Genomic DNA, 20,897 nt, shown 5'->3' with positions numbered 1-20,897 from the left:
ATTTAAAGCACACGCCACCCATTATAAAAAAAATGTCAAGAACTTTCAAATATCATTGTAAAGATCAATGTTTGTTAATAAAAAAATAAGGTTAAATTGTGTTATTGTAAAAAAATCACCTTGCTTTTCTTGCTTTTCTATGTATGGTTTAAAGGTTTTTTAGCCCAGGGGTAATTTTTTTCCAATCACTATTCTAATTAATAACAACTCGTGTCTGTCTAGGGGTGTAATAAATCCTCATTCTCCTTTAATGTTTTTAAAACTAGTTCACATGTTCACAATGTATGTTTTTAATATAACAGAAAATATCAAGGTAATAAAAGATTATCAAGTATTATTATCAACTTTAATTAAATGAGTTAATTTTGAAATTTTTTTATTTGGCTCCTCATTTTATCCGAATTTAAAATTAAAATATATAGGAGTTAGTTAGACATAACCCGGTCAACTTGACTGATTTAAAGACAACTTGATCAAAAAGTAAAAAAGTTTAACAAGAAAATAAAGAAAAAAATTATGAAATTAACATGAAAAAACCTCTTAACCCAGCTTCTTATCCCAGGTTGATTTTAAAATTAATTTGTGTGGGAATTGTAATGATGTGAACTAGTAAACTTGATAATTCTAGAAATAATTCGACTGATAAATTAAAAAAATATCGAGGATAAAATTAAAAAAAAAATCTTTCAACTTCACTCATCGCTTAACTTAGGTTTAAAATTAAGCTACGTGAGTGTTATTCTAATATGATCCAGTCAACTCGTAATCTAAAAATAACCCGATGTACTGGTAAAAAACACGAGGACTTGACTGAGAAAAAAATGATAAGAATGATAAAAAGAATCCATCGATCTGACTTATTATCTAATTAAATTTAAATTTAAATTATATAAAAGTTATCATATTATACGAGATTAAAGGCAACCTAAATTATTATTGAAGCAAGTTTGATGATGAAATAAAAAAAAAAAAAAACGAAGAGGGGCTTGAATTGAAAAGGAAGAAGAAGAAACTTCACGTGAAACTCTATTAAATTTTTAAAATTTCTCAGTGTAACAGGGTAATATATAAAAAATAAAGAAAAAGTCCCATCAAATTTTCCAAAATGACATGACATTATTTATTGTCACTAAAAGCATCTCTAATGGTATAACCAAAACAAGCACCAAAAATAAATAAAAAAACTAATTTTTTATCTTTTGTTTCCTAATTTTGTATCTCAAATAAAAAAAATCAAAATGACTTTTATGTCAAAAGAAAAATTATATATATATATATATATATGCTAACTAAAATTTTCAAATAAATTATTTTTTTCATTCATTAAAATTTTATAAAAAAACCAAGAATATTAATATTAAAATGCAAAAGGATCGCTAAAATAAATTTTTTTAATGGAGTGCATATTAAAAACAATTATGTTTACACTATTTAAAAAACAATATTAACAATTTAACTATTATAATTCTTTTTTATTATTCAGGATGCTCAAGTAACCACAAAAAGATTCCCGTTATAAAAATATCATCATACTGAATAAGAAAACCTCTTTATTTTCCCATCCTAATCTAATTTTTACTTTCAACAATAACCATAATTCTAATTATTTTTTACTTTCACTAAAAAAAAAAAACCCCACTAAAACGAGTCCAAAATCTAATTCTTACCTTCAATAATAACCATAGAGAAAACCCCCCGTCTCAAAATTCTAATTAATTAATTCAAAAAAAAGGAACAACCTCTAAACCCTCCCTTCTCTCTCTCTCTCTCTAAAAAAAAAAAAAAAACTCAAAACTCCTCAATATGGCCTTTCACGTAGCTTGCCCAATTACATGGTCAGTAGTGGTAGTATCTTCACAACTTATAACACCAAACCCCTCCTGTCTTTACTATTTCTTCTCTTTTATGTCTCTCTCGCGAGAGAGTTCTCTGTTTTTTAACGTGGTCGACTGATACGATATCTTGTTTGTTTTGGCTCTCTCTAATTTGCAGTCGCCGAATTTGTTTTTGCTCCCTAGGGTTTCCGCGAGATCTCCACTCGACGAAACCAAAGGCTGACTTCCTGTTCGATGTAGGGAGAATCGATGAGTTTTTGAAGGATCCTCTGGGAATTAGGGCTTCCAGGGAAGGAACTGTCCTGGTTTCCGTTCCTAAGGTTGTGCCTGTACCGGCTTCGATTCCTCCGACGCATTCGCTAGAGGTCGTTTCGGCGAGAGATAGAGAAGGTGATGGTGGTGTGGGGGATGAGGCTTTTTCAACGCAGACTAGGCGCGTGGCTATTCAAAGGCAGGCTGCTGCTGCTAAGGCATCTGCCGAGTATTATGCCAAGAAGGTCGGGTCTGGTGATACCGTAAGATTTTTGTTTCCTGGTTGTTGTGCATGAATTTGGTCTTTGATGTGAGGATGTTTCTGGTTAGTTAAGATTTTGAATTTTTTATTTTCTTGGGAATAGTGTGAATTGTGATTGTGTAGGATAATCCCATGATTGGCCACTCGAATTTGTATTATTTAAACATTGGTTTATTAGATACCTGTGTTGAATTTGGGATTCAGGGGTGTTCTGAATAGCTAGTTTATTGAATTTGAGCTGATTTATGGCGTCTGCAGTTGCGAATTTGTTTTTTTTTTTTTGTGATTCTATTATATAATTCAATTAATAGAATAGAAGTAGTCAATTTGACTGAAATGTTTAATTTGGATTTTGAATTGTTCTTGAGGATTTGGAGGTGGGTTTTTGAGTTTGACCTAATCTTGGATTTGTTTAGACATTAAAAAGCATGGAAGTCTGAGACAGTTGAAACTCAAAACAATCACTAGCATCCGCTCATTTTCTGAATGCTGATTACTCGTAACTGTTTTTCATTCTAATATTTTTGTTATTCATTTGCGTTAGCTTATTTATAATCCTGAGAAGATTGAAAAGAAATTTATGAATTCTTATTGCTTATTCATTATTATTTTGCTAGCGGGCAGCATGTTATTGGAACCCTTTTATTGCACTAGAACTTTCTCATCTAGATGCACTGGCATGTTTCCTTAGGCACAAATCCACAGTTGATGAGCTATGGAAATCAAGTAAAATGACTTTTGGCTGCTATTGTGATGACATATGCTATATCATTTGCTAAATACCACCACCATCTGTTTAATTCAGGTTGCCTCAAAAGATACTCCGGGAGAAGATGCAGGTCCATTTTGTCAGATATGCTTTGTGGGTCAAACTGGAAGAAGTGAGAGAGCGAGGATGATGCTCCCATGTAAAAGTTGTGGCAAGAAGTACCACAGGAGCTGTTTGAAAACCTGGGCTCGGCATAGAGGTAAAACTCATTGGGTTAAAAACTCTGAAGGCTGCTGTATTTTTATTTATTCTCATAGGTTGAGTGATTGATGGCAGATTTATTTCACTGGAGTTCGTGGACCTGCCCATCTTGCCAAACTTGCGAGGTGCTCATTGATATAAATTGTTGATTAATTAACGAAGTTGCATCCGTACTTTTTTTAGGCAAGAAATTTAGGTAAATTCTAGATTTCCAAAGTGACCTTCCTACCTGGCCATGAATGTCATTTTATGCTTCTGTGCATCTGAATGTTGTATCTCTTGACAACTGTAAGTCCATGAAATGTTAAGAGCTAGAGAGAGTTCATTCTAGTGTTCTGTTTATTCTATTCCTTAAAGTCCTTCTCAAAACAGATGATTTATTTATGTTCTGTATAGTTTCCATGTGCTGGAAGCTTTCTGGACACATAGAACGTTTTGAATACCTTATCTTTGCTCTTACACTTTATAACTTCTGTCCATAGGTATGCCGAAAGACTGGAGATCCAAATAAGTTTGTGTTTTGCAAAAGGTGTGATGGTGCATACCACTGTTACTGCCAGCATCCTCCACACAAGGTGATGTGTTAATTGCTTGTTTTTGGGTGTCATATCTAGATTATAATGGCACTACTAACAGACATTCCTGCATGTTGCAGAATGTCAACTCTGGACCGTACTTGTGTCCTAAACATACAAGGTGTCACAGCTGTGGATCTTCTGTCCCAGGAAATGGACTAAGTGTGAGGTAATGGTTGTCAACAGTTAGTTTAAACTCATAAATATGTTTTTTTTTGAACAACTGATGTTTAGTTAATCATTTTGTTTTCCGATCTTGCAAAAATGTGAAAAATGCATATATTGTGCGTGTATATAGATATTTATTGCTTTGTGACTTATGGAATACCTTGATATATAAATAACTTGTCATTTTTGGTATCAATCTCTCTTAAGCATGCCTTTCAGCTCCATACATGTTAATGAGAATGCTTACCCACTCCAATCCATTATGCTTGCAATTTGATACGTTGAGTGTGACACCTTATCTGAGTATGTATGGCAATTTGGAAAGTGATTGTTATGTGCAGGTGCATCGATGATGAATTTGTTTGATTTATGCACTTTTGATAGATATCTCTGATCTATACTGCCTAACTGATCTTTAGAATGCAAGTAATTGAAGCCTAAGGAAATAATGGAGCATGATTTTGGTAGGTAGTGGGAGGAGTTGTCTTGACATGCAATAGTTACATTTATAATTCTAGTGTGATTGTACTTTTTCAACAGGGTTTAGTCTTCTTTATTTCTTACTATTAGCAGGTTCATTTGTCGTATGTTTTTAAAACACGCAGGTGGTTTCTGGGATACACTTGCTGTGATGCTTGTGGAAGATTATTTGTGAAGGGAAATTATTGCCCTGTTTGCTTGAAGGTATTGTCAACTTCATGCTATCTTTGGGTTGTCACAAACTTTTCATTAAAAAAAAGCTGTTCTATGTTAATTACTACTACTTGTAGTCTGCATTGATCGATCATTATATTTAAATGCTTCATCATCAATCCAAAAAAATGTCCCAGATGATTTTGTTTCGTAACTTGATATTTATACTTTACAATATGAATGAAATTGATTAGATGTCTTGGGTAAACCTTATAGGTTTATAGAGATTCAGAATCAACTCCAATGGTTTGCTGTGATATATGCCAGCGATGGGTGCACTGTCATTGTGATGGCATCAGGTTTGTCTTTCCCATCTCAAAATACAGGGCTAATGGCAAATTAGGATGATAGATGTTCTTGGAATTATCAATAATCTTAACAGAAACTTGTTCTTTATGAGCTATTTCCTTTCACAATTATGACAATTCTGGTATGACGAATCTGGATTGGATTCTGCTTCACAGTTGTTGCTTCTTTGGTAATGTTACGCGCCTTTTCTTGGATGTAAATCCTTGTTTGATGTCAATAGTGGATATCTAATAGTGCTTTTCATGAGCAGTTATTTATAGGAAGTAATTTACACCTTGGAGAAATGAGATAACTTATTCTGAAAGAAATGTTTTGCAGTGATGAAAAATATCTTCAGTTTCAAGTAGACAGAAACCTACAGTACCAATGTGCCACATGTCGTGGAGAATGCTATCAGGTTTGTTAATTGTAGAAATCTCTCTCTGAAGCTTGTACACATGTGGCTAGTCTTGCTTAGATGTGGTGTGCTGGGATGGTTTGGTTATAACTTCTTTTCTTACACCATAAATGTATACTACAGGTAAAGGATCTCAAAGATGCTATTCAAGAGCTGTGGAGGCGACGAGATAAGGCTGATCATGGTTTAATTGCAAGCTTGAGAGCTGCTGCTGGGTTGCCAGCCCAAGAAGACATATTTTCTATCTCTCCTTATTCAGATGGTGATGGAAATGGTCTGGAGGCACTAAGGATTGATTTTGGGCTTTCTATAAATATCTCTCTCAAAGGGATAGGCGGCAAGTCACCAAAGAAGAGTAATGATTATGGAAAGAAACATTGGAATAAAAAATATCCCAAGAAAAAAGGTTGTCATGCTGCTTCAATTAGTAAGTCAGAACCACATCAGCACGACATTCATTCTTACGTACATGATACGGGTGATTGCAAGAATTATGACTCGGAGTCTCAAGCAAAAGGAGGATCTGATAAAAGTTTTTCTCCTGTTGCTGGTATTGTGAATCACACCGAAGGGGTTTGCTCAATCAGTCAGCCAGGGGGTTGGAAACACAAGTTTGTTGATGAGGTGATGGTGAGCGATGGAGAAAGGACATCCAATGTTTTTAAAATCAAGAGTAATAAGCCTCATGATGTGGATAGTGGGGATGATACTGAAAAACATGCCGGCAAATCTAAGTCTGTCAAGGCAAAGAGATTAGTAATAAATCTAGGTGCACGAAAAATAAATGTCAGTAGTCCAAAATCTGATGTTCAAAGCTGCCAAAGTGAACTAGATTTGAAGGCTTCCAACAGTAAGTGATCCATGTGTCATTCAACTGCTTGTAGTGCAATTATTAATATGTTATTATTGACATTATTAACTTGAGGATGTTATCATTTTACCTGCTAATTCACTGACATGATTGATTTTTGCAATTTGCAGGAGATACAGTTGATCACTCTGGGCAAACAAGAGGTTTGATTAAGTTTGCAAGGAGAGAGGGTAATTTGATTAAGTTTGGAAAAGTAAAAGCTGAAGCTTCAAACTTCAATCCCAAATATGATGGAGGGAGTCCTTGTGATGGATATGAAACTGTTCCCCTAGATCATGCCCGTGTTTCATCAGCTAAAAAGAGCCTTGAAGGAAGCAGGGTTGTGGTGAGGCCTGCGGGTGGTGAAGTCCCTACTTTAAGAAGTGACAAGTTATCTTTGGGAAAGCAATCAGAGGTCGGGTCTGATACACATACAGAAAGCAATGGTGATTCTGGTGACACTCCCATTTTTCATTCATTACCAAAGGAGTCAAAACTTTCTTTGAAGCTTAAGATTAAGAAACCTAATCTTGAAAATCAGAGCTCCCTTATTCATCTGCATGAAGAAGAAAAGAGTAACATAAGGGGCCAAAGGTCAAAAAGGAAGAGAGCATCAAGCTTAATGGAGAAAAAGATGTATAATGATGATGAAGGTATGCTGCCATCACATCTAGACAGTGAAATGACAGAAGCTAATTGGATATTGAAAAAATTGGGTAAAGATGCTATTGGAAAACAAGTTGAAGTTCATCAGCCATCTGACAATTCATGGTGAGTTTTTGTTTTTTCCTTCTGGGTGAGGGATAAAAAAGTATTTGCCAGTGAGTACATGCATCATATTTCGCAAGTAATCCACTCCATTTTGACATCCATCTTAGCCTGTTTTAAAGTAGGAAGGGGCTTGTTCATGGCAACCTTGTATCACAGAAACAAAATGAAGCTGATGGCGGGGAGGATCAATTTTGAAACTGGTTTTGAAGTATTCCTAGGTGGTCCAACACTCTCCTTCAATTCCATATTTTGTATGAACCCCCATCCATGTGCAAGCTTCTATGTCATAAGCTTGCTTGTTTACTGCTTTATTGAGTTGATCATGAGCATTAGAACTTAGAGTCCTTCATGTCCTGCTACTCTTTTGAAATCTAGTTGAAATTCCTGCTACTCTTTTGAAATTTGGTTGAACTTTGGCTCGATATTTATTTAAAGTGTCTGATGTTTTCTTGACCCAGGCACAAGGGAGTCGTCTCTGATATTGTTGAAGGCACATCAATGTTATCTGTTGCTCTAGATGATGGTATAGTGAAAACCTTGAAACTTGGGAAGCAAGCAGTTCGCATTGTTTCTCAAAAGCAAAAAAGGTCAAAAACATGAAAGCTGAACTTGTTTTCAAATATTGACAATTGCATCTGGACTCCAGATACTCATCCCATTTTAGTTGAAAAGGTAGCGTCCATTCCTAAGGACCACAGAGATTTCAGTTGCATTTTCTGGTTGCATGTATGGCTGGTGATGTTTCATGGAAGCAGTGTTTGCTAGGGTGCTAGCTTTTAACATTTACGTGAAATTATTTTGTAAAATAGTGATTATTTTGACGGAGGGCTATCCTTCCAACCCCCTTCCCCCTCCCTCCATCAAATGTAGCTTGCTTTCCCAGTGCTTGGAACTCTGTATCTAGCCAGGCTTTTAGATTAACTTGGTTGTGTTGTTAATCCATGTGCGCAGGAAGTAGCATTGCCCTTGTTAACTGTAGTTGAGCTTACAAAGCTCCGGACCTTTTGTTGTCTTTTTTTTTTTTCTTTCCAATTTTAATCTGTCAAGGTTTCATTGCTTCCCATAATGAGAGGGAAGTGATAAATCCGTGCTGGTCTCTGTTCTATCTGATGCAGATATATGGGTGCATTATGTGTATTATGAAATCAAGTCTCTGGTTTGCCAACCCCATTGTTCACTAAACTTCCAGGGAAAACATATTTGGGCACTGCTTAGCTAAGACTCCTATCAGAGAGCCACTTTTATCCTCTCAGATTTCTCTGCACTAATTAAAAACTGGTAATATCAGAGGTATTGTGTTACCAAACCCTGCTGTTCACTCGTGGCGTTCCATCTCAATTTCCTCTCCTCTCCATTACGTTTACCTTTTCCGTTGGCAAGAGTGCAGCACTTAACTTTGTACACATGAATATGTAATTGGAACAAAAAGTCGGCACTTTCTATTGCTTTCATATTCTGCAGATCGTAGCCCGACAACATTAACAGTACCATAAAGGGTTCACGAGAAAACAATGAGTAATCATACAGGTGGAGGCGGCAGGTCTAGTAAAAGCCAAAATCCAACAGACTCATCTGAATCCAAGTCGTTTTGGATGGCAAGAAAATGTAAACCTCCACATGCCTTCTTTGCAGCTTCCCAGGCTTCAGCTTCAGCTTCAGCTGTTGTTACGGGAGTTTTCTTATAGGTAGCATAAACATAACGGGTTGCAATTCCAACTGATAGAATCAAGCAAGCACGAGGAGTGTCAGCTTCAATTGCGCACGCTTCCAGCCCGTTCATCCATGCTGCTATAGCAAACGAAAAGATTCGAATAGGTGGCTCGGTCTTACGAGCGTCACAAAATTCTAGAAGGCATACTTACAATTAGATGCACTAAAAGACCACAAGATAGTAAGACAGGACTTCATGGGGATGGAAGTGGGGAAGTCTGTTAAAAAATAAACAGCGTTCATGGCAATCACAATTTTTTCCCAAGGAATAATAATTGCTCGTAACAATCATCACAGGAATCAGATTCTTGTATATTTTGATATGCATTAGGATTCACCAAAAATTATGGAAGCATCTGCTGTCGATGATACAGCAATTTCAGTTCCAATTCTTTAAGTGCATAATCAAGTAGAGATGCTATTTCCCAAAACTCAGAAACAAGAAAAGGCACACCATGCTTCTTTGCTATATAAGAACGATGGTGCAGAGCAATGTGATTATCACTTAAGATGTCATCAGCAGGGATATCACGAATGCGATTAGGGCCCAGTGAAAAGCTAACTGTATCGATGACATCATGACCTGAAGGTCGTTTTATCCGATGAACATTTTAAAAGATTAGGATATGCAGCAGCTTTATGATCTTGGTGAAGTGAGTTTTGCACGATTGTCCACAAAGCCAATGTCCATGCATCTGAATAGTGCATGAGTTTCAGAACTTTCTAGTCCGTGTTCCTTTTTCTGTGATTTTTTAAAATTCAACCCAGCATCTTGTACGAGGATCAAGTTTCCCACGCCACGACAGAATTAGAATGCAAATGGTATTTATAGGACATAACCAGACGAATCATTTCAATACATGGTCTTTGACTATACCAATATTTACATGAAATAACATTTCCCAGGCTACAGAAGATGAAATTAGAGGGAGAGTAGACCTGCTAATGGTTCAGCACGTGAAGATGCAACAGCAAGTCCAGGTATCATTGTCTTGTCATCAATCTCAATTCCCAATAAATCCAAATCCAGACTTGCACCAAAAAAAATCTTGTCCCTGATGATGCAATTTCCTCTCGGACAGCTGAAAGCAGGAAAATACATCAGCAAAGAACAGAGCAAGCTTTCAAACAAATCAAAACATACAGTATTTCGAAGCTGGCAGCATGCAGTATGTTATTAGCTTCAGAAAGCATGGCTCTTACAGCCTATGCCACTTTTAAAATTTGAACTTTCGGTAAAAGTTGTGACCCGATAGACAGTCTGCAACACTAAGTTAAAATAACATTTACAAATGTCATTCATATGCAAGGCAGATTTATCTTTTGTGTCGGATGGAGACCAAAATATAGCATTCTCAGTGTTTTATTTGACAACAACAGCCTCGTCCGTTGGTTGTCATGGGCTGGGCTTGGATAAGATTGCTGATCCAAGATAGTACTTGGAGGTCCATGCCCAACCTTCGACGAATCGGTTTTCTCACACGAGCAATCATAGTTCATAAGATTAAGATTAGTATGGTAATTAAAAATATTTAATTTCCTTTTCTTGATTGATTAAATATATTAAATATTTTTTCACGATTTGAAAAGTGAATTTTAAAATTATTGATACAATATCAATGATAGTAATTATAAGTCCATGCCCCATAGTTGAGGGGGAGGACGGATTCCGAGAAATATAAAAAATGTCTTTTGAAATGAACGATTATAATTTCAAGAGATTAACTTAAGACTTAAATATATTTATTTTATTTTCAATTTTAATTTTTGTGAAAGTAAATTAATTTTTTTATTTGAAATGTATATTGTTAATAATTTCTAACAACAAATTTAGTTTTGTTTGATCGACTTGGCCGGACCGATCTACCTTCAATCTCCCGTGGACTTCCCCTTACCCCTTGCAAATCTTCTTCATCATTATTAATAGCACTCTAATGAAGTCAAAATATAACTTTCACTATTTTAACAGAGATGAAAATCACGTTTATTTTTATATTTTAAAAATATTTTTGAGAAAAAATTAAAGTTTTTATTTTTATTTTTTTTCTTCATTTTTTTATTCTCAGATATTAATATCAAAAATATTTTTTTTAAATAAAAATATTATTTTAATATATTTAAAACAAATATTTTTAAAATCAATCATTATTATACTTTCAAACCCTTTTAAAAACACCAACCACTCATGTATCCATCACACGAGTCTTTAGTTCAATTTCATCCAGTATTTTTTATCATTTAATTTCAAGAATGTCCATCACGATCAAGATCTAGGAGAATCATCAAAAAAATTTAAGGATTAAATTGAAAGATATTAAAGTTTGATGACCAAGTTGAAACAAATTTTAAATTTGAATGACCAAAAAAAGAAATTTATCAAGTCAACACTAGTCATGAATTGTGAGACGTGAAATAACATTTCCTCTAGTTTCTTTGTTAAAAATAATGTTAACGCTAATTTATTAATAATGGATAAGTAAACATGGATTCATAGAATTCTACCGAGCAATGCTAGTGGATCGAGGTGAAAAAAAGAAGAGGTCTATAAATAGAACCCACGCCCGTTGCTTCAAATAACACTTTCGAGTTTCGTGCCCTATCAAGCACAGAGGTGTCTCTACCGCGAAGAATGACGCGGGAGCCACTTTTACAGTTTCGGCGGCCGGTGTCTTCCTCTAATGTAAACCTTAATCTCCCTGTTACTTTCTCATATGTTCACTTATGCACAATTATTTGGGTGTGAGCCAGTGTATTTATTTCAACGTTTTGTTTCTTTCCTGTTTGATTAAATGCCGGTTAGAAAGTGAGTGCTTTCTCTTCTTTCACCCCCAATTTCTTAGCACCCAGAACAGTTCATTCTGATGCATTCACCGTAGCACTTAGCCCCAAAAGGAATTTAATGGTCTAATGGCACGAATCCCAAGCTCGAGATGTCTCAGAGTTCTTTCAAGTCATGTCTTTGCAATCTAACCCGGAATTTGAATAGAAAAGAAAAGGAAAAAGTATATCATCTAGGCTTGAATGGAGTCGATAATTCAAGAAGGTGATTAGTTTAATATTTCCACAGGGAGATTTGTAGTAGAGCATGTCAGCTTGGTTGCTGGGTATAATATAATATATACGGTGATGTAGTTTCTATTTAACATGGATATATGTACCTAAGAGGAGCAAGCTTTCTCAGAGAGAAAGAGATGGTGACGTTATCTGGGCACTCTATGATCTCTTCTTTTACTCCTTTTCATTGTATTATTCTCAAAAAACAACGCCGATTTGCCAGCATTAGATTTATTTTCCAACTATTCAACCAAGTCAAGAAGAACCCTTTCTGTTTGTGCTACTAAACACCAATTACATCATATAAACACTAACACCATGATGGGTGCTGAGCGATTTTGTCCTCCTTTGTTTAGATACATATCCGCTTGTTTCAGTCTCTCTTGTTTGTCTGTTTAATTAGGTTGATAGAATGAAGTTTTCTTTTTAATTCCTTTCGAGTCAGTGAATCATAAACAAGAAAGAATTATTTTTTATTAATTGAAACAAGAAAGAATACCCAGCAGCAGCAGCAGCATAATGCTTTATTGTGTTACACAATCATTAAATCTGTTTTGATTGCATGAGTTCTCTCTATCTTGACAATTTTACATCAAAAACCTTATTTTGTATTGTGTTCAAATTTTTCTCTCTATCTTGACAATTTTACATCAAAACCTTATTTTGTTTTGTGTTTTTTTTAGTTCAAAATTGTTTTTGAAAAATTTTGAATTTGTTTTTGTTTTATTTTTTTAATATAATTTTAGATCATTTTAATATATTATTTAAAAATAAATTTTAAAAAATAATAAATATTATTATTTTAATATATTTACAAATAATTTTTTTTTTAATACTTCCAATTATATTGGCAGACTTAACAACTATTTAAAAATTAATGATCTAGTAAAAAATGATTTTTTTTCTTTTTTATAAGTATTAGAAATTTGATTTTTTTTTGAAAAGTGGAAATTTGTTTAGTGATACGAGTGACCGGTCAAAATTTAAATATTAATTTTTTAATTTCTTATTAAAATAATACCGTTTAAATTATTTTTCTCCCGGTTTTAAACTCTACATAGCAGTTAATGACCGGTAATTAACGACAAAAGGATCCCGCTTTTAAAAATGCCGCAGTGACAATTTTATTGATCACGAGTATAATCCTGACCGTACACAATCGACGCGCTACTATAAAACGAAATTGAAAACTTGCACGCGCCCGTAACCTATACACCATATACAGAAACGGAAGATCATTCCATCGACAAAACCATCTCTATTCCCCCCCCAAAAAAAAAAGTCCCCAAAATCTAATTTTCACCTTCAACAATTAATTAATTAATAAATAAAGGAACCACCTCTAAATCCTCTCTCCAAAAAAATATTCAAAACCCCTCAATATGGCCTTTCACGTAGCTTGCCCAATTACATGGTCAGTAGTGGTATTATCTTCACAACTAATAACACCAAACCCCCCTTCTGTCTTTACTATTTCTTCTCTTTTATGTGTCTCTCACGAGGGAGTTCTCTCTTTTTTTAACATGGTCGACTGATACGATATCTTGTTTGTTTTGGCTCTCTCTAATTTGCAGTCGCCGAATTTGTTTTTGCTCCCTAGGGTTTCCGCGAGATCTCCACTCGACGAAACCAAAGGCTGATTTCCTGTTCGAAGTAGCGAGAATCGATGAGTTTTTGAAGGATCCTCTGGGAATTAGGGCTTCCAGGGAAGGAACTGTCCTGGTTTCCGTTCCTAAGGTTGTGCCTGTACCGGTTTCGATTCCTCCGACGCATTCGCTAGAGGTCGTTTCGGCGAGAGATAGAGAAGGTGATGGTGGTGTGGGGGAGGAGGCTTTTTCAACGCAGACTAAGCGCGTGGCTATTCAAAGGCAGGCTGCTGCTGCTAAGGCATCTGCCGAGTATTATGCCAAGAAGGTCGGGTCTGGTGATACCGTAAGATTTTTGTTTCCTGGTTGCTGTGAATGAATTTGGTCTTTAATGTGAGGATGTTTTTGGTTTGTTAAGATTTTGAACTTTTTAATTTCTTGGGAATGGTGTGAATTGTGGTTGTGTAGGATAATCCTATGATTGGTCAATCGAATTTGTATTAGTTAAATTTTGGTTTATTGGATACCTGTGTTGAATTTGGGATTCAGGGGCGTTCTGAATAGCTAGTTTATTGAATTTGAGCTGATTTTTGGCGTCTGCAGTTGCGACTTTGATTTTTTTTTTTTTTTGTGATTTGGAGGTAAATGATGAAATGATTATCTTCTCTCAAATGCTATCTATATAATTCAATTAATAGAATAGAGGTAATTAATTTGACTGCAATGTTTAATTTGGACTTTGAATTGTTCTTGAGGATTTGGAGGTGGGTTTTTGAGTTTGACCTAATCTTGGATTTGCTTAGACATTAAAAGGCATGGAAGTCTGAACAGTTGAAACTCAAAACAGTCACCAGCATTCGCTCATTTTCTGAAAGCGGAATATGTGTAACTGTTTTTTGTTCTGATAGTTTTGTTATTCATTTGAGCTAGCTTATTTATAATCCTGAGGGAGATTGAAAAGAAATTTATGAACTCTTATAGCTTATTCATTATTTGTTTGTGGATTTGGATGTGGGTTTTTGAGTTTGACCTAATTTTGGATTTGTTTAGACATTAAAAAGTACGGAAGTTAGAGGCAGTTGAGAATCAAAACAATTACCAGCATTGGCTCATTTTCTGAATGCTGATTACTCGTAACTGTTTTTTCATTCTCATATTTTTGTTACTCATTTGAGCTAGCTTATTTATAATCGTGATGGAGATTGAAAAAGAAATTTATGAACTGTTATAGTTTATTCATTATTTGTTTGTTATCGGGCAGCATGGTATTGGAACCCTTTTATTGCACTAAAACTTTCTCATCTAGATGCACTGGCATGTTTCCTTAGGCACAAATCCACAGTTGATGAGCTATGGAAATCAAGTAAAATGACTTTTGGCTGCTATTGTGATGACATATGCTATATCATTTGCTAAATACCACCACCATTTGTTTAATTCAGGTTGCCTCAAAAGATACTCCTGGAGAAGATGCGGGTCCATTATGTCAGATATGCTTTGTGGGTGAACCAGGGGGGAGTGGGAGAGCGAGGAAGATGCTCCCATGCAAAAGTTGTGGCAAGAAGTACCACAGGAGCTGTTTGAAAACTTGGGCTCAGCATAGAGGTAAAACTCATTGAGTTAAAAACTCTGAAGGCTGCTGCTTTTCTTTTCTTTTTTATTCTCATAGGTTGATTGATGGCAGATTTATTTCACTGGAGTTCATGGACATGTCCATCTTGCCGAACTTGCGAGGTGCTCATTGATGTACTCTGTTGATTAATTAATGAAGCTGCATCCATACTTTTTTGAGGCAAGAAATGTAGGAAAATTCTAGATTTCCAAAGTGGCCTTCCTACCTGGCCATGAATGTCATTTTATCCTTCTGCGCATCTGAATGTTGTATCTCTTGACAACTGTAAGGCCATGAAATGTTAAGAGTTAGAGTTCATTCTAGTGTTATGTGTATTCTATTCCTTAAAGTCCTTCTCAAAACAGATGATTTATTTATGTTCTGCATAGTTTCCATGTGCTGGAAGCTTTCTGGACACGTAACGTTTTTAATACATTATCATTGCTCTTACACTATATATCGTCTGCTTTCCATAGGTATGTCAAAGAACAGGAGATCCAAATAAGTTTATGTTTTGCAGAAGGTGTGATGGTGCTTATCACTGTTACTGCCAGCATCCTCCACACAAGGTGATGTGTTAATTGCTTGTTTTTGGGTGTCATATCTAGATTATAATGGCACTACTAACAGACATTCCTGCATGGTGCAGAATGTCAGCTCTGGACCATACTTGTGCCCCAAACATACAAGGTGTCACAGCTGTGGATCTTCTGTCCCAGGAAATGGACTAAGTGTGAGGTACTGTTATCAATAGTTAGCCTTTCCACATAAATATGGTTTTTTTCTGAACAATTGATGTGCAGTTATTCTTTTTAATTCTGTGGTTACTTGCAAAAATGTGAAAAATGCATATCTCGTGCCAGTATATAGATATTTATTGCTTTGTGACTTATGGAATACCTATATATATAAATAATGTCATTTTTGGTATCAGTCTCTCTTAAGCATGCCTTTCAGCACCGTACCTTTTAATGAGAATGCTAACCCACTTTTCAATCCATTTTGTTTGTAATTTTATATGGTGAAGGTGACACCTTATCTGAGTATATATGACAATTTGGAAAGCAATTGTTATGTGCAGGGGAATAGATTATGAATTTGTTTGATTTATGCCCTTTTTGATAGATATATCTGATTTAGACTACCCAGATGATCTTTAGAATGCAAAGTAATTGAAGCCAAAGAAAATAACGGAACATGTTTTGGTAGTTAGTGGGAGGAGTTGTTTATTGACATGCAATAGTTACATTTATAATTCTAGTGTGATTGTCCTTTTCAACAGGTTTTAGTCTTCTTTATTTCTTACTATTAGCAGGTTCATTGATCATATGTTTTTAAAACATGCAGGTGGTTTCTGGGATACACTTGCTGTGATGCTTGTGGAAGATTATTTGTGAAGGGAAATTATTGCCCTGTTTGCTTGAAGGTATTGTCAACTTCATGCTATCTTTGGGTTGTCACAAACTTTTCATTAAAAAAAAGAAGCTGTTCTATGTTAATTACCTACTGCTTGTAGACTGTCATGATTGATCATTATATTTAAATGCTTCATCATCGGTCCAAAAAAATGTCCCTGACGATTTTGTTTAGTAAATTGATATTTATACTATACATATGAATGAAATCGATTAGATGTCTTGGCTCAACCTTATAGGTTTATAGAGATTCGGAATCAACTCCAATGGTTTGCTGTGATGCATGCCAGCGATGGGTGCACTGTCATTGTGATGGCATAAGGTTTGTCTTTCCCCTCTCAAGATACGCAGTGCTATTGACATGTTAGGTAGATTCTGCTGCACAGTTTTTTCTTCTTTGGAATTTTTAAGTGACTTTTCTTGGATGTAAATCCATGTTTGATGTCAATATTGGATATCTAATAGCGCTTTTCATGAGCAGTTATTTATAGGAAGTAATTTACACCTTTGAGAAATCAGATAGCTTATTCTGAAGAAATTTTTTGCAGTGATGAAAAATATCTTCAGTTTCAAGTGGACGGAAACCTCCAGTACCAATGTGCCACATGTCGTGGAGAATGCTATCAGGTTTGTTAATTGTGGAAAGCTCTCTCTCTGAAGCGTGTACACATGTGGCTAGTCTTGCTTAGATGTGGTGTGCTGTGATGGTTTGGTTTGAACTTCTTTTCTTACTTCAGAAATGTAAACTTCCAGGTAAAGGATCTTGAAGATGCTATTCAAGAGCTGTGGAGGCGACGAGATAAGGCTGATCGAGGTTTAATTGCAAGCTTGAGAGCTGCTGCTGGGTTCCCAGCCCAAGAAGACATATTTTCTACCGCTCCTTATTCAGATGATGATGAAAATGGTCTGGAGGCACAAAGGAATGATTTTAGGCATTCTATAAAACCCTCTCTCAAAGGGATAGTCAGCAAGTCACCAAAGAAGAGCAAGGGTCATGGAAAGAAACTTTGGAATAAAAAATATTCCAATAAAAAAGATTCTTATGCTGCTTCAATTAGTAAGACTGTACCACTTCAGCAGGACATTCATTCTTGTGTACATGATTTGGATGATTACAAGAATGATGACACAGAGTCTCAAGCAAAAGGAGGATTGAGTAGATGTTCTTCTCCTGTTCCTGGAATTGTGAATCACACTGAAGGGACTTGCTCTATGAAGCAGCCAGGTGTTTTGAAACACAAGTTTGTTAACGAGGTGATGGTGAGCGATGGAGAAAGGACATCCAAAGTTGTTAAAATCAAGAGTAATAAGCCTCATGATTTGGATAGTGGGTATGATACTGAAAAACATGCTGGCAAGTCGAAGTCTGTTAAGGCAAAGAAATTAGTAATAAATCTAGGGGCACGCAAAATAAACATCACTAGTCCAAAATCTGGTGCTCAAAGCTGCCAAGGCAAACAAGATTGGAAGGCTTCCAATGGTAATGATCCACGTGTCAAAAAAGTGCTCTTAGTGCAATTATTAACATGTTCTTATTGACAAAGCCCTTTGTTTCATTATTACCATATTTTGTTCATTGCTAATTTTTTTATTGCAGTGGTTTCTCTTCATCCTTTTGCTGATAAATTTTTGGTGATCATATAAAAATGCTGATGTTATCATCTCACCTACCAATTCACTGACATGATTAATTTCTGCAATTTGCTCGAGATGCAGTTGATCACACAGGGAAAACAAAAGGCTTGATTAAGTTTGCAAGGAGAGAAGGGAATTTGATTAAGTTTGGAAAAGTTAAAGCTGAAGCTTCAAACTTCAGTCCCAAATCTGATAGAGGGAGTCATGCTGATGGATATGAAACTGTTCCCCTAGATTATGCTCGTGTTTCATCAGTTAACAGGAGCCTTGAAGGAAGCTGGGCTGCAGTGGGACCTGCAGGTGAAGTCACGAAATTAAGAAGTGACAAATTATCTGTGGGAAAGCAATCAGAGGTCAGGGCTGATACGCATACAGAAAGCAATGATGAATCTGGTGACACTCCTATATTGCAATCATTACAAAAGGATTCAAAATTTTCTTTGAAGCTAAAGATTAAGAAACCTAATTTTGAAAATCAGAGTTCTCTGATTCCTCTTCGTGAAGAAGAAAAGAGTAACATAAGGGGCCAAAGGTCAAAAAGGAAGAGAGCGTTGAGCTTCATGGAGAAAACGATGTATAATGAAGATGAAGGTATGTCACAATCACATCTAGACAGTGAAATGATGGAAGCTAATTGGATATTGAAAAAATTGGGTTATGATGCTATTGGAAAGAGAGTTGAAGTTCATCAGCCATCTGACAATTCATGGTGAGTTTTCCTTTTCCTTTTTTTTCTTTTGGGTGTGGGATAAAAAGGTATAGGCCAGTTAGTACACGCATCAAATTTCCTGATTGATGCATTCCCTTTTGCCATCCATCTCAGCCTGTTTTAAAACAAGAAGTGACTTGTTCACGGAAATATTTGTCTTATCATGGAAACAAAAAATGAGGAGGCTGGTGGTGGGGAGGGTCAATTTGTAAATTGGTTTTGGAGGATTCCCCAGTGGTCTAACACATGCAATCCCATCATTTATCTAAACCCCATCCATGCGCATGCTTCTATGTTATAAGCTACTTGTTTGCTGCTGCTTTATTGAATTGATCATGAGCATTAGAACTTGGAAACCTTCATGTTCTGCTACTCTTTTGAAATTTGGTTGAATATTGGCTCGATGTTTCTTTAATATGTCTGATGTCTTCTAAACCCAGGCACAAGGGAGTTGTCTCTGACATTGTTGAAGACACATCAATGTTATCTATTACTCTAGATGATGATAGAGTAAAGACCTTGGAACTTGGGAAGCAAGCAGTTCGCTTTGTTTCTCAAAAGCAAAAGAGGTCAAAAACATGAAAGCTGAACTTGTTTTCAAATGTTGACAATTGCATCTGGACTCCAGATAGTCGTCCCATTTTATAGTTGAAGAGGTAGTAGTGCCCATTTCTAAGGATCACAGAGAAATCAGTTGCATTTATGGCTAGTGATCTTTCATCGGAGCATTGTTTGCTATGGTGCTTTTAGCATTTATGTGAAATTCTTTTGTACAACTAGTGATTATTTTGACGGAGGGCTATCCATCCGGGCCCCCATACCCCTCTCTTCATGTGCTCAAATGCAGCTTGTTTCCCAGTGTTTGGAACCCTGTATCTAGCTAGGCTTCTAGAATAACTTAGCTGGTTGATAATCAGTACATGTGCGTAGGAAGTTGCGTTGCCCTTGTTAATTGTAGTTTAGTTTACAAAGCTCCGGAACTTCTGTTTCTTTTCTTCTTTTTCTCAAATTTAATTTAATAAATGGGTGCATGTGTACTATTATGAAATCATGTCCCTGGTTTTCCAAATACTCCCTGTCATTAACAGATGCAATGCGAACTGTAAAGTGGCTCACAGCTGGATCGAGAATCAGAGCTGGATGTATTGGATGATTTTACAAAGAAAATATGTGCTTTTTACTAAAACAGAAAAATGACCGGGGAATTTGAAGCTGGATGATAATCTTTTTCTGAGTCGCAATCAAAATGGTTGCAAATGTCATTACCCGGTACTTTTATGGTAGAAATTAGCGGTTTAAATACCAGTATTTTGGCAGTAAGTGGGAGAATGTTTCTCCAGGAAATGCCCGATCCCCCCCCCCCCCCCCCAAAAAAAAAAAAAAGTTTGGCCGGTAAAATAGTTTAGGAGGAGTAATATCCTCCGTATCTTTTGGCGCTCGCAGCATGAATGCTCGACTCTGATTGTTATGCGGAGCATCAAACAAGCAAGGAAAGCTTATTGGGCAGCTTTTGTCCAAGGCGTTGCTGCTTGCCTGAACAGAGAACCACTTTTATTCCTTTCAGATTTTTCTACACATGAGAACTGTTAAAGCCGGAGGTAATTTGTTACCACCCTGTAAGTTATGAGGGAATAGACTGAAATTTGTCAACCTCTCTCAATAATGATCCATATGGTTCTAAATCAAACAAAATCTATTTAATAGATGATAGCATTCACACGCAAAAAAAAAAAAAAATCCTAGAAGCTTTTGCTATAGCAAATCTACAAGTTATAATTGTTTGACCTCTAGCAGTGTTCCACGAATGCATGAATACTGATCTCCAATCCTAAAATTCTTTTGTAACGGGGAAAAAATATTTTGGGAGTTAATCTAGTTTTACTCCAAGAATGATCAACACAGAGAAAATGAATGTCTTTTTCCTTTGAGAAGCTAATGTCCAAGATTTTTCTGGTTTTACTTTCACTTTTCTACTCGTTCTCTTTAAAATCTTGGTTTCTCCTTGACTTAAAGCCCTTCTAATATGGTCTTTTACTTCTTTTTGAGTTTCAATTAAACTGAAACGTGTTACTTTCTTCCAAGAAGGTAGGTTAG

At 35.8% G+C, this 20,897-nt stretch overlaps 3 protein-coding genes across 8 annotated transcripts; 2 read left to right on the top strand and 1 right to left on the bottom strand.

The window, feature by feature from the left end:
• The first annotated feature begins 1,721 nt into the window (after nucleotides 1-1,721).
• On the top strand, nucleotides 1,722-8,174 carry LOC105126322 (uncharacterized). 4 transcript variants are annotated; one of them, XR_842399.1, is made up of 13 exons: nucleotides 1,722-1,835; nucleotides 1,993-2,350; nucleotides 3,155-3,317; nucleotides 3,395-3,444; nucleotides 3,802-3,894; nucleotides 3,975-4,063; nucleotides 4,668-4,746; nucleotides 4,972-5,054; nucleotides 5,383-5,461; nucleotides 5,585-6,311; nucleotides 6,443-7,082; nucleotides 7,239-7,300; nucleotides 7,541-7,632. XR_842399.1 is itself a non-coding variant. In XM_011027149.1 (12 exons), the coding sequence occupies exons 1-12, from the start codon at nucleotides 1,804-1,806 to the stop codon at nucleotides 7,680-7,682; spliced, it is 2,517 nt and encodes an 838-aa protein (XP_011025451.1). In that variant the 5' UTR covers nucleotides 1,722-1,803; the 3' UTR covers nucleotides 7,683-8,174. The 4 variants fall into 4 exon arrangements, 2 of the variants coding, with proteins under 2 accessions (XP_011025451.1, XP_011025450.1); XR_842398.1 differs by having other exon boundaries at nucleotides 7,190-7,300; XM_011027149.1 differs by lacking the exon at nucleotides 7,239-7,300 and having other exon boundaries at nucleotides 1,993-2,332; nucleotides 7,541-8,174.
• A 321-nt stretch (nucleotides 8,175-8,495) lies between these two features.
• Nucleotides 8,496-10,133, bottom strand: LOC105126323 (uncharacterized). The gene is made up of 2 exons (XM_011027150.1): nucleotides 9,732-10,133; nucleotides 8,496-8,867 (listed from the first exon to the last, which is right to left on the bottom strand). Exons 1-2 carry the CDS (start codon nucleotides 9,892-9,894, stop codon nucleotides 8,602-8,604), a joined length of 429 nt encoding a protein of 142 aa, XP_011025452.1. The 5' UTR covers nucleotides 9,895-10,133; the 3' UTR covers nucleotides 8,496-8,601.
• Nucleotides 10,134-13,066: 2,933 nt separating this feature from the next.
• On the top strand, nucleotides 13,067-19,854 carry LOC105126324 (uncharacterized). Of its 3 annotated transcripts, none has more exons than XM_011027153.1 (12): nucleotides 13,067-13,260; nucleotides 13,421-13,757; nucleotides 14,875-15,037; nucleotides 15,117-15,166; nucleotides 15,521-15,613; nucleotides 15,694-15,782; nucleotides 16,392-16,470; nucleotides 16,699-16,781; nucleotides 17,008-17,086; nucleotides 17,213-17,939; nucleotides 18,170-18,803; nucleotides 19,244-19,854. In XM_011027153.1, exons 1-12 carry the CDS (start codon nucleotides 13,229-13,231, stop codon nucleotides 19,383-19,385), a joined length of 2,508 nt encoding a protein of 835 aa, XP_011025455.1. In that variant the 5' UTR covers nucleotides 13,067-13,228; the 3' UTR covers nucleotides 19,386-19,854. The 3 variants fall into 3 exon arrangements, with proteins under 3 accessions (XP_011025455.1, XP_011025454.1, XP_011025453.1); XM_011027152.1 differs by having other exon boundaries at nucleotides 13,421-13,760; XM_011027151.1 differs by having other exon boundaries at nucleotides 13,421-13,778.
• Nucleotides 19,855-20,897: the final 1,043 nt, after the last annotated feature.

This window comes from Populus euphratica, unplaced genomic scaffold (genome assembly GCF_000495115.2).
Source record: "Populus euphratica unplaced genomic scaffold, PopEup_1.0 scaffold78.1, whole genome shotgun sequence".
Classification (NCBI taxonomy): domain Eukaryota; kingdom Viridiplantae; phylum Streptophyta; class Magnoliopsida; order Malpighiales; family Salicaceae; genus Populus; species Populus euphratica.
This window is presented reverse-complemented; position numbering and strand designations above follow the sequence as displayed.

Excerpts from the sequence above, each read along its gene's own strand:
- LOC105126322 (XM_011027148.1), top strand. The coding sequence starts at position 1,804 with ATGGCCTTTCACGTAGCTTGCCCAATTACATG. Across the intron at positions 3,318-3,394 it reads AACCTGGGCTCGGCATAGAG|ATTTATTTCACTGGAGTTCG; the intron begins GTAAAACTCATT and ends GATTGATGGCAG. Across the intron at positions 7,083-7,540 it reads CAGCCATCTGACAATTCATG|GCACAAGGGAGTCGTCTCTG; the intron begins GTGAGTTTTTGT and ends TTCTTGACCCAG.
- LOC105126324 (XM_011027151.1), top strand. The coding sequence starts at position 13,229 with ATGGCCTTTCACGTAGCTTGCCCAATTACATG. Across the intron at positions 16,782-17,007 it reads TGTCATTGTGATGGCATAAG|TGATGAAAAATATCTTCAGT; the intron begins GTTTGTCTTTCC and ends AATTTTTTGCAG. Across the intron at positions 17,087-17,212 it reads GTCGTGGAGAATGCTATCAG|GTAAAGGATCTTGAAGATGC; the intron begins GTTTGTTAATTG and ends GTAAACTTCCAG.
- LOC105126323 (XM_011027150.1), bottom strand. The coding sequence starts at position 9,894 with ATGTATTTTCCTGCTTTCAGCTGTCCGAGAGGAAATTGCATCATCAGG. Across the intron at positions 8,868-9,731 it reads ACGTGCTGAACCATTAGCAG|CATGGATGAACGGGCTGGAA; the intron begins GTCTACTCTCCC and ends TTGCTATAGCAG.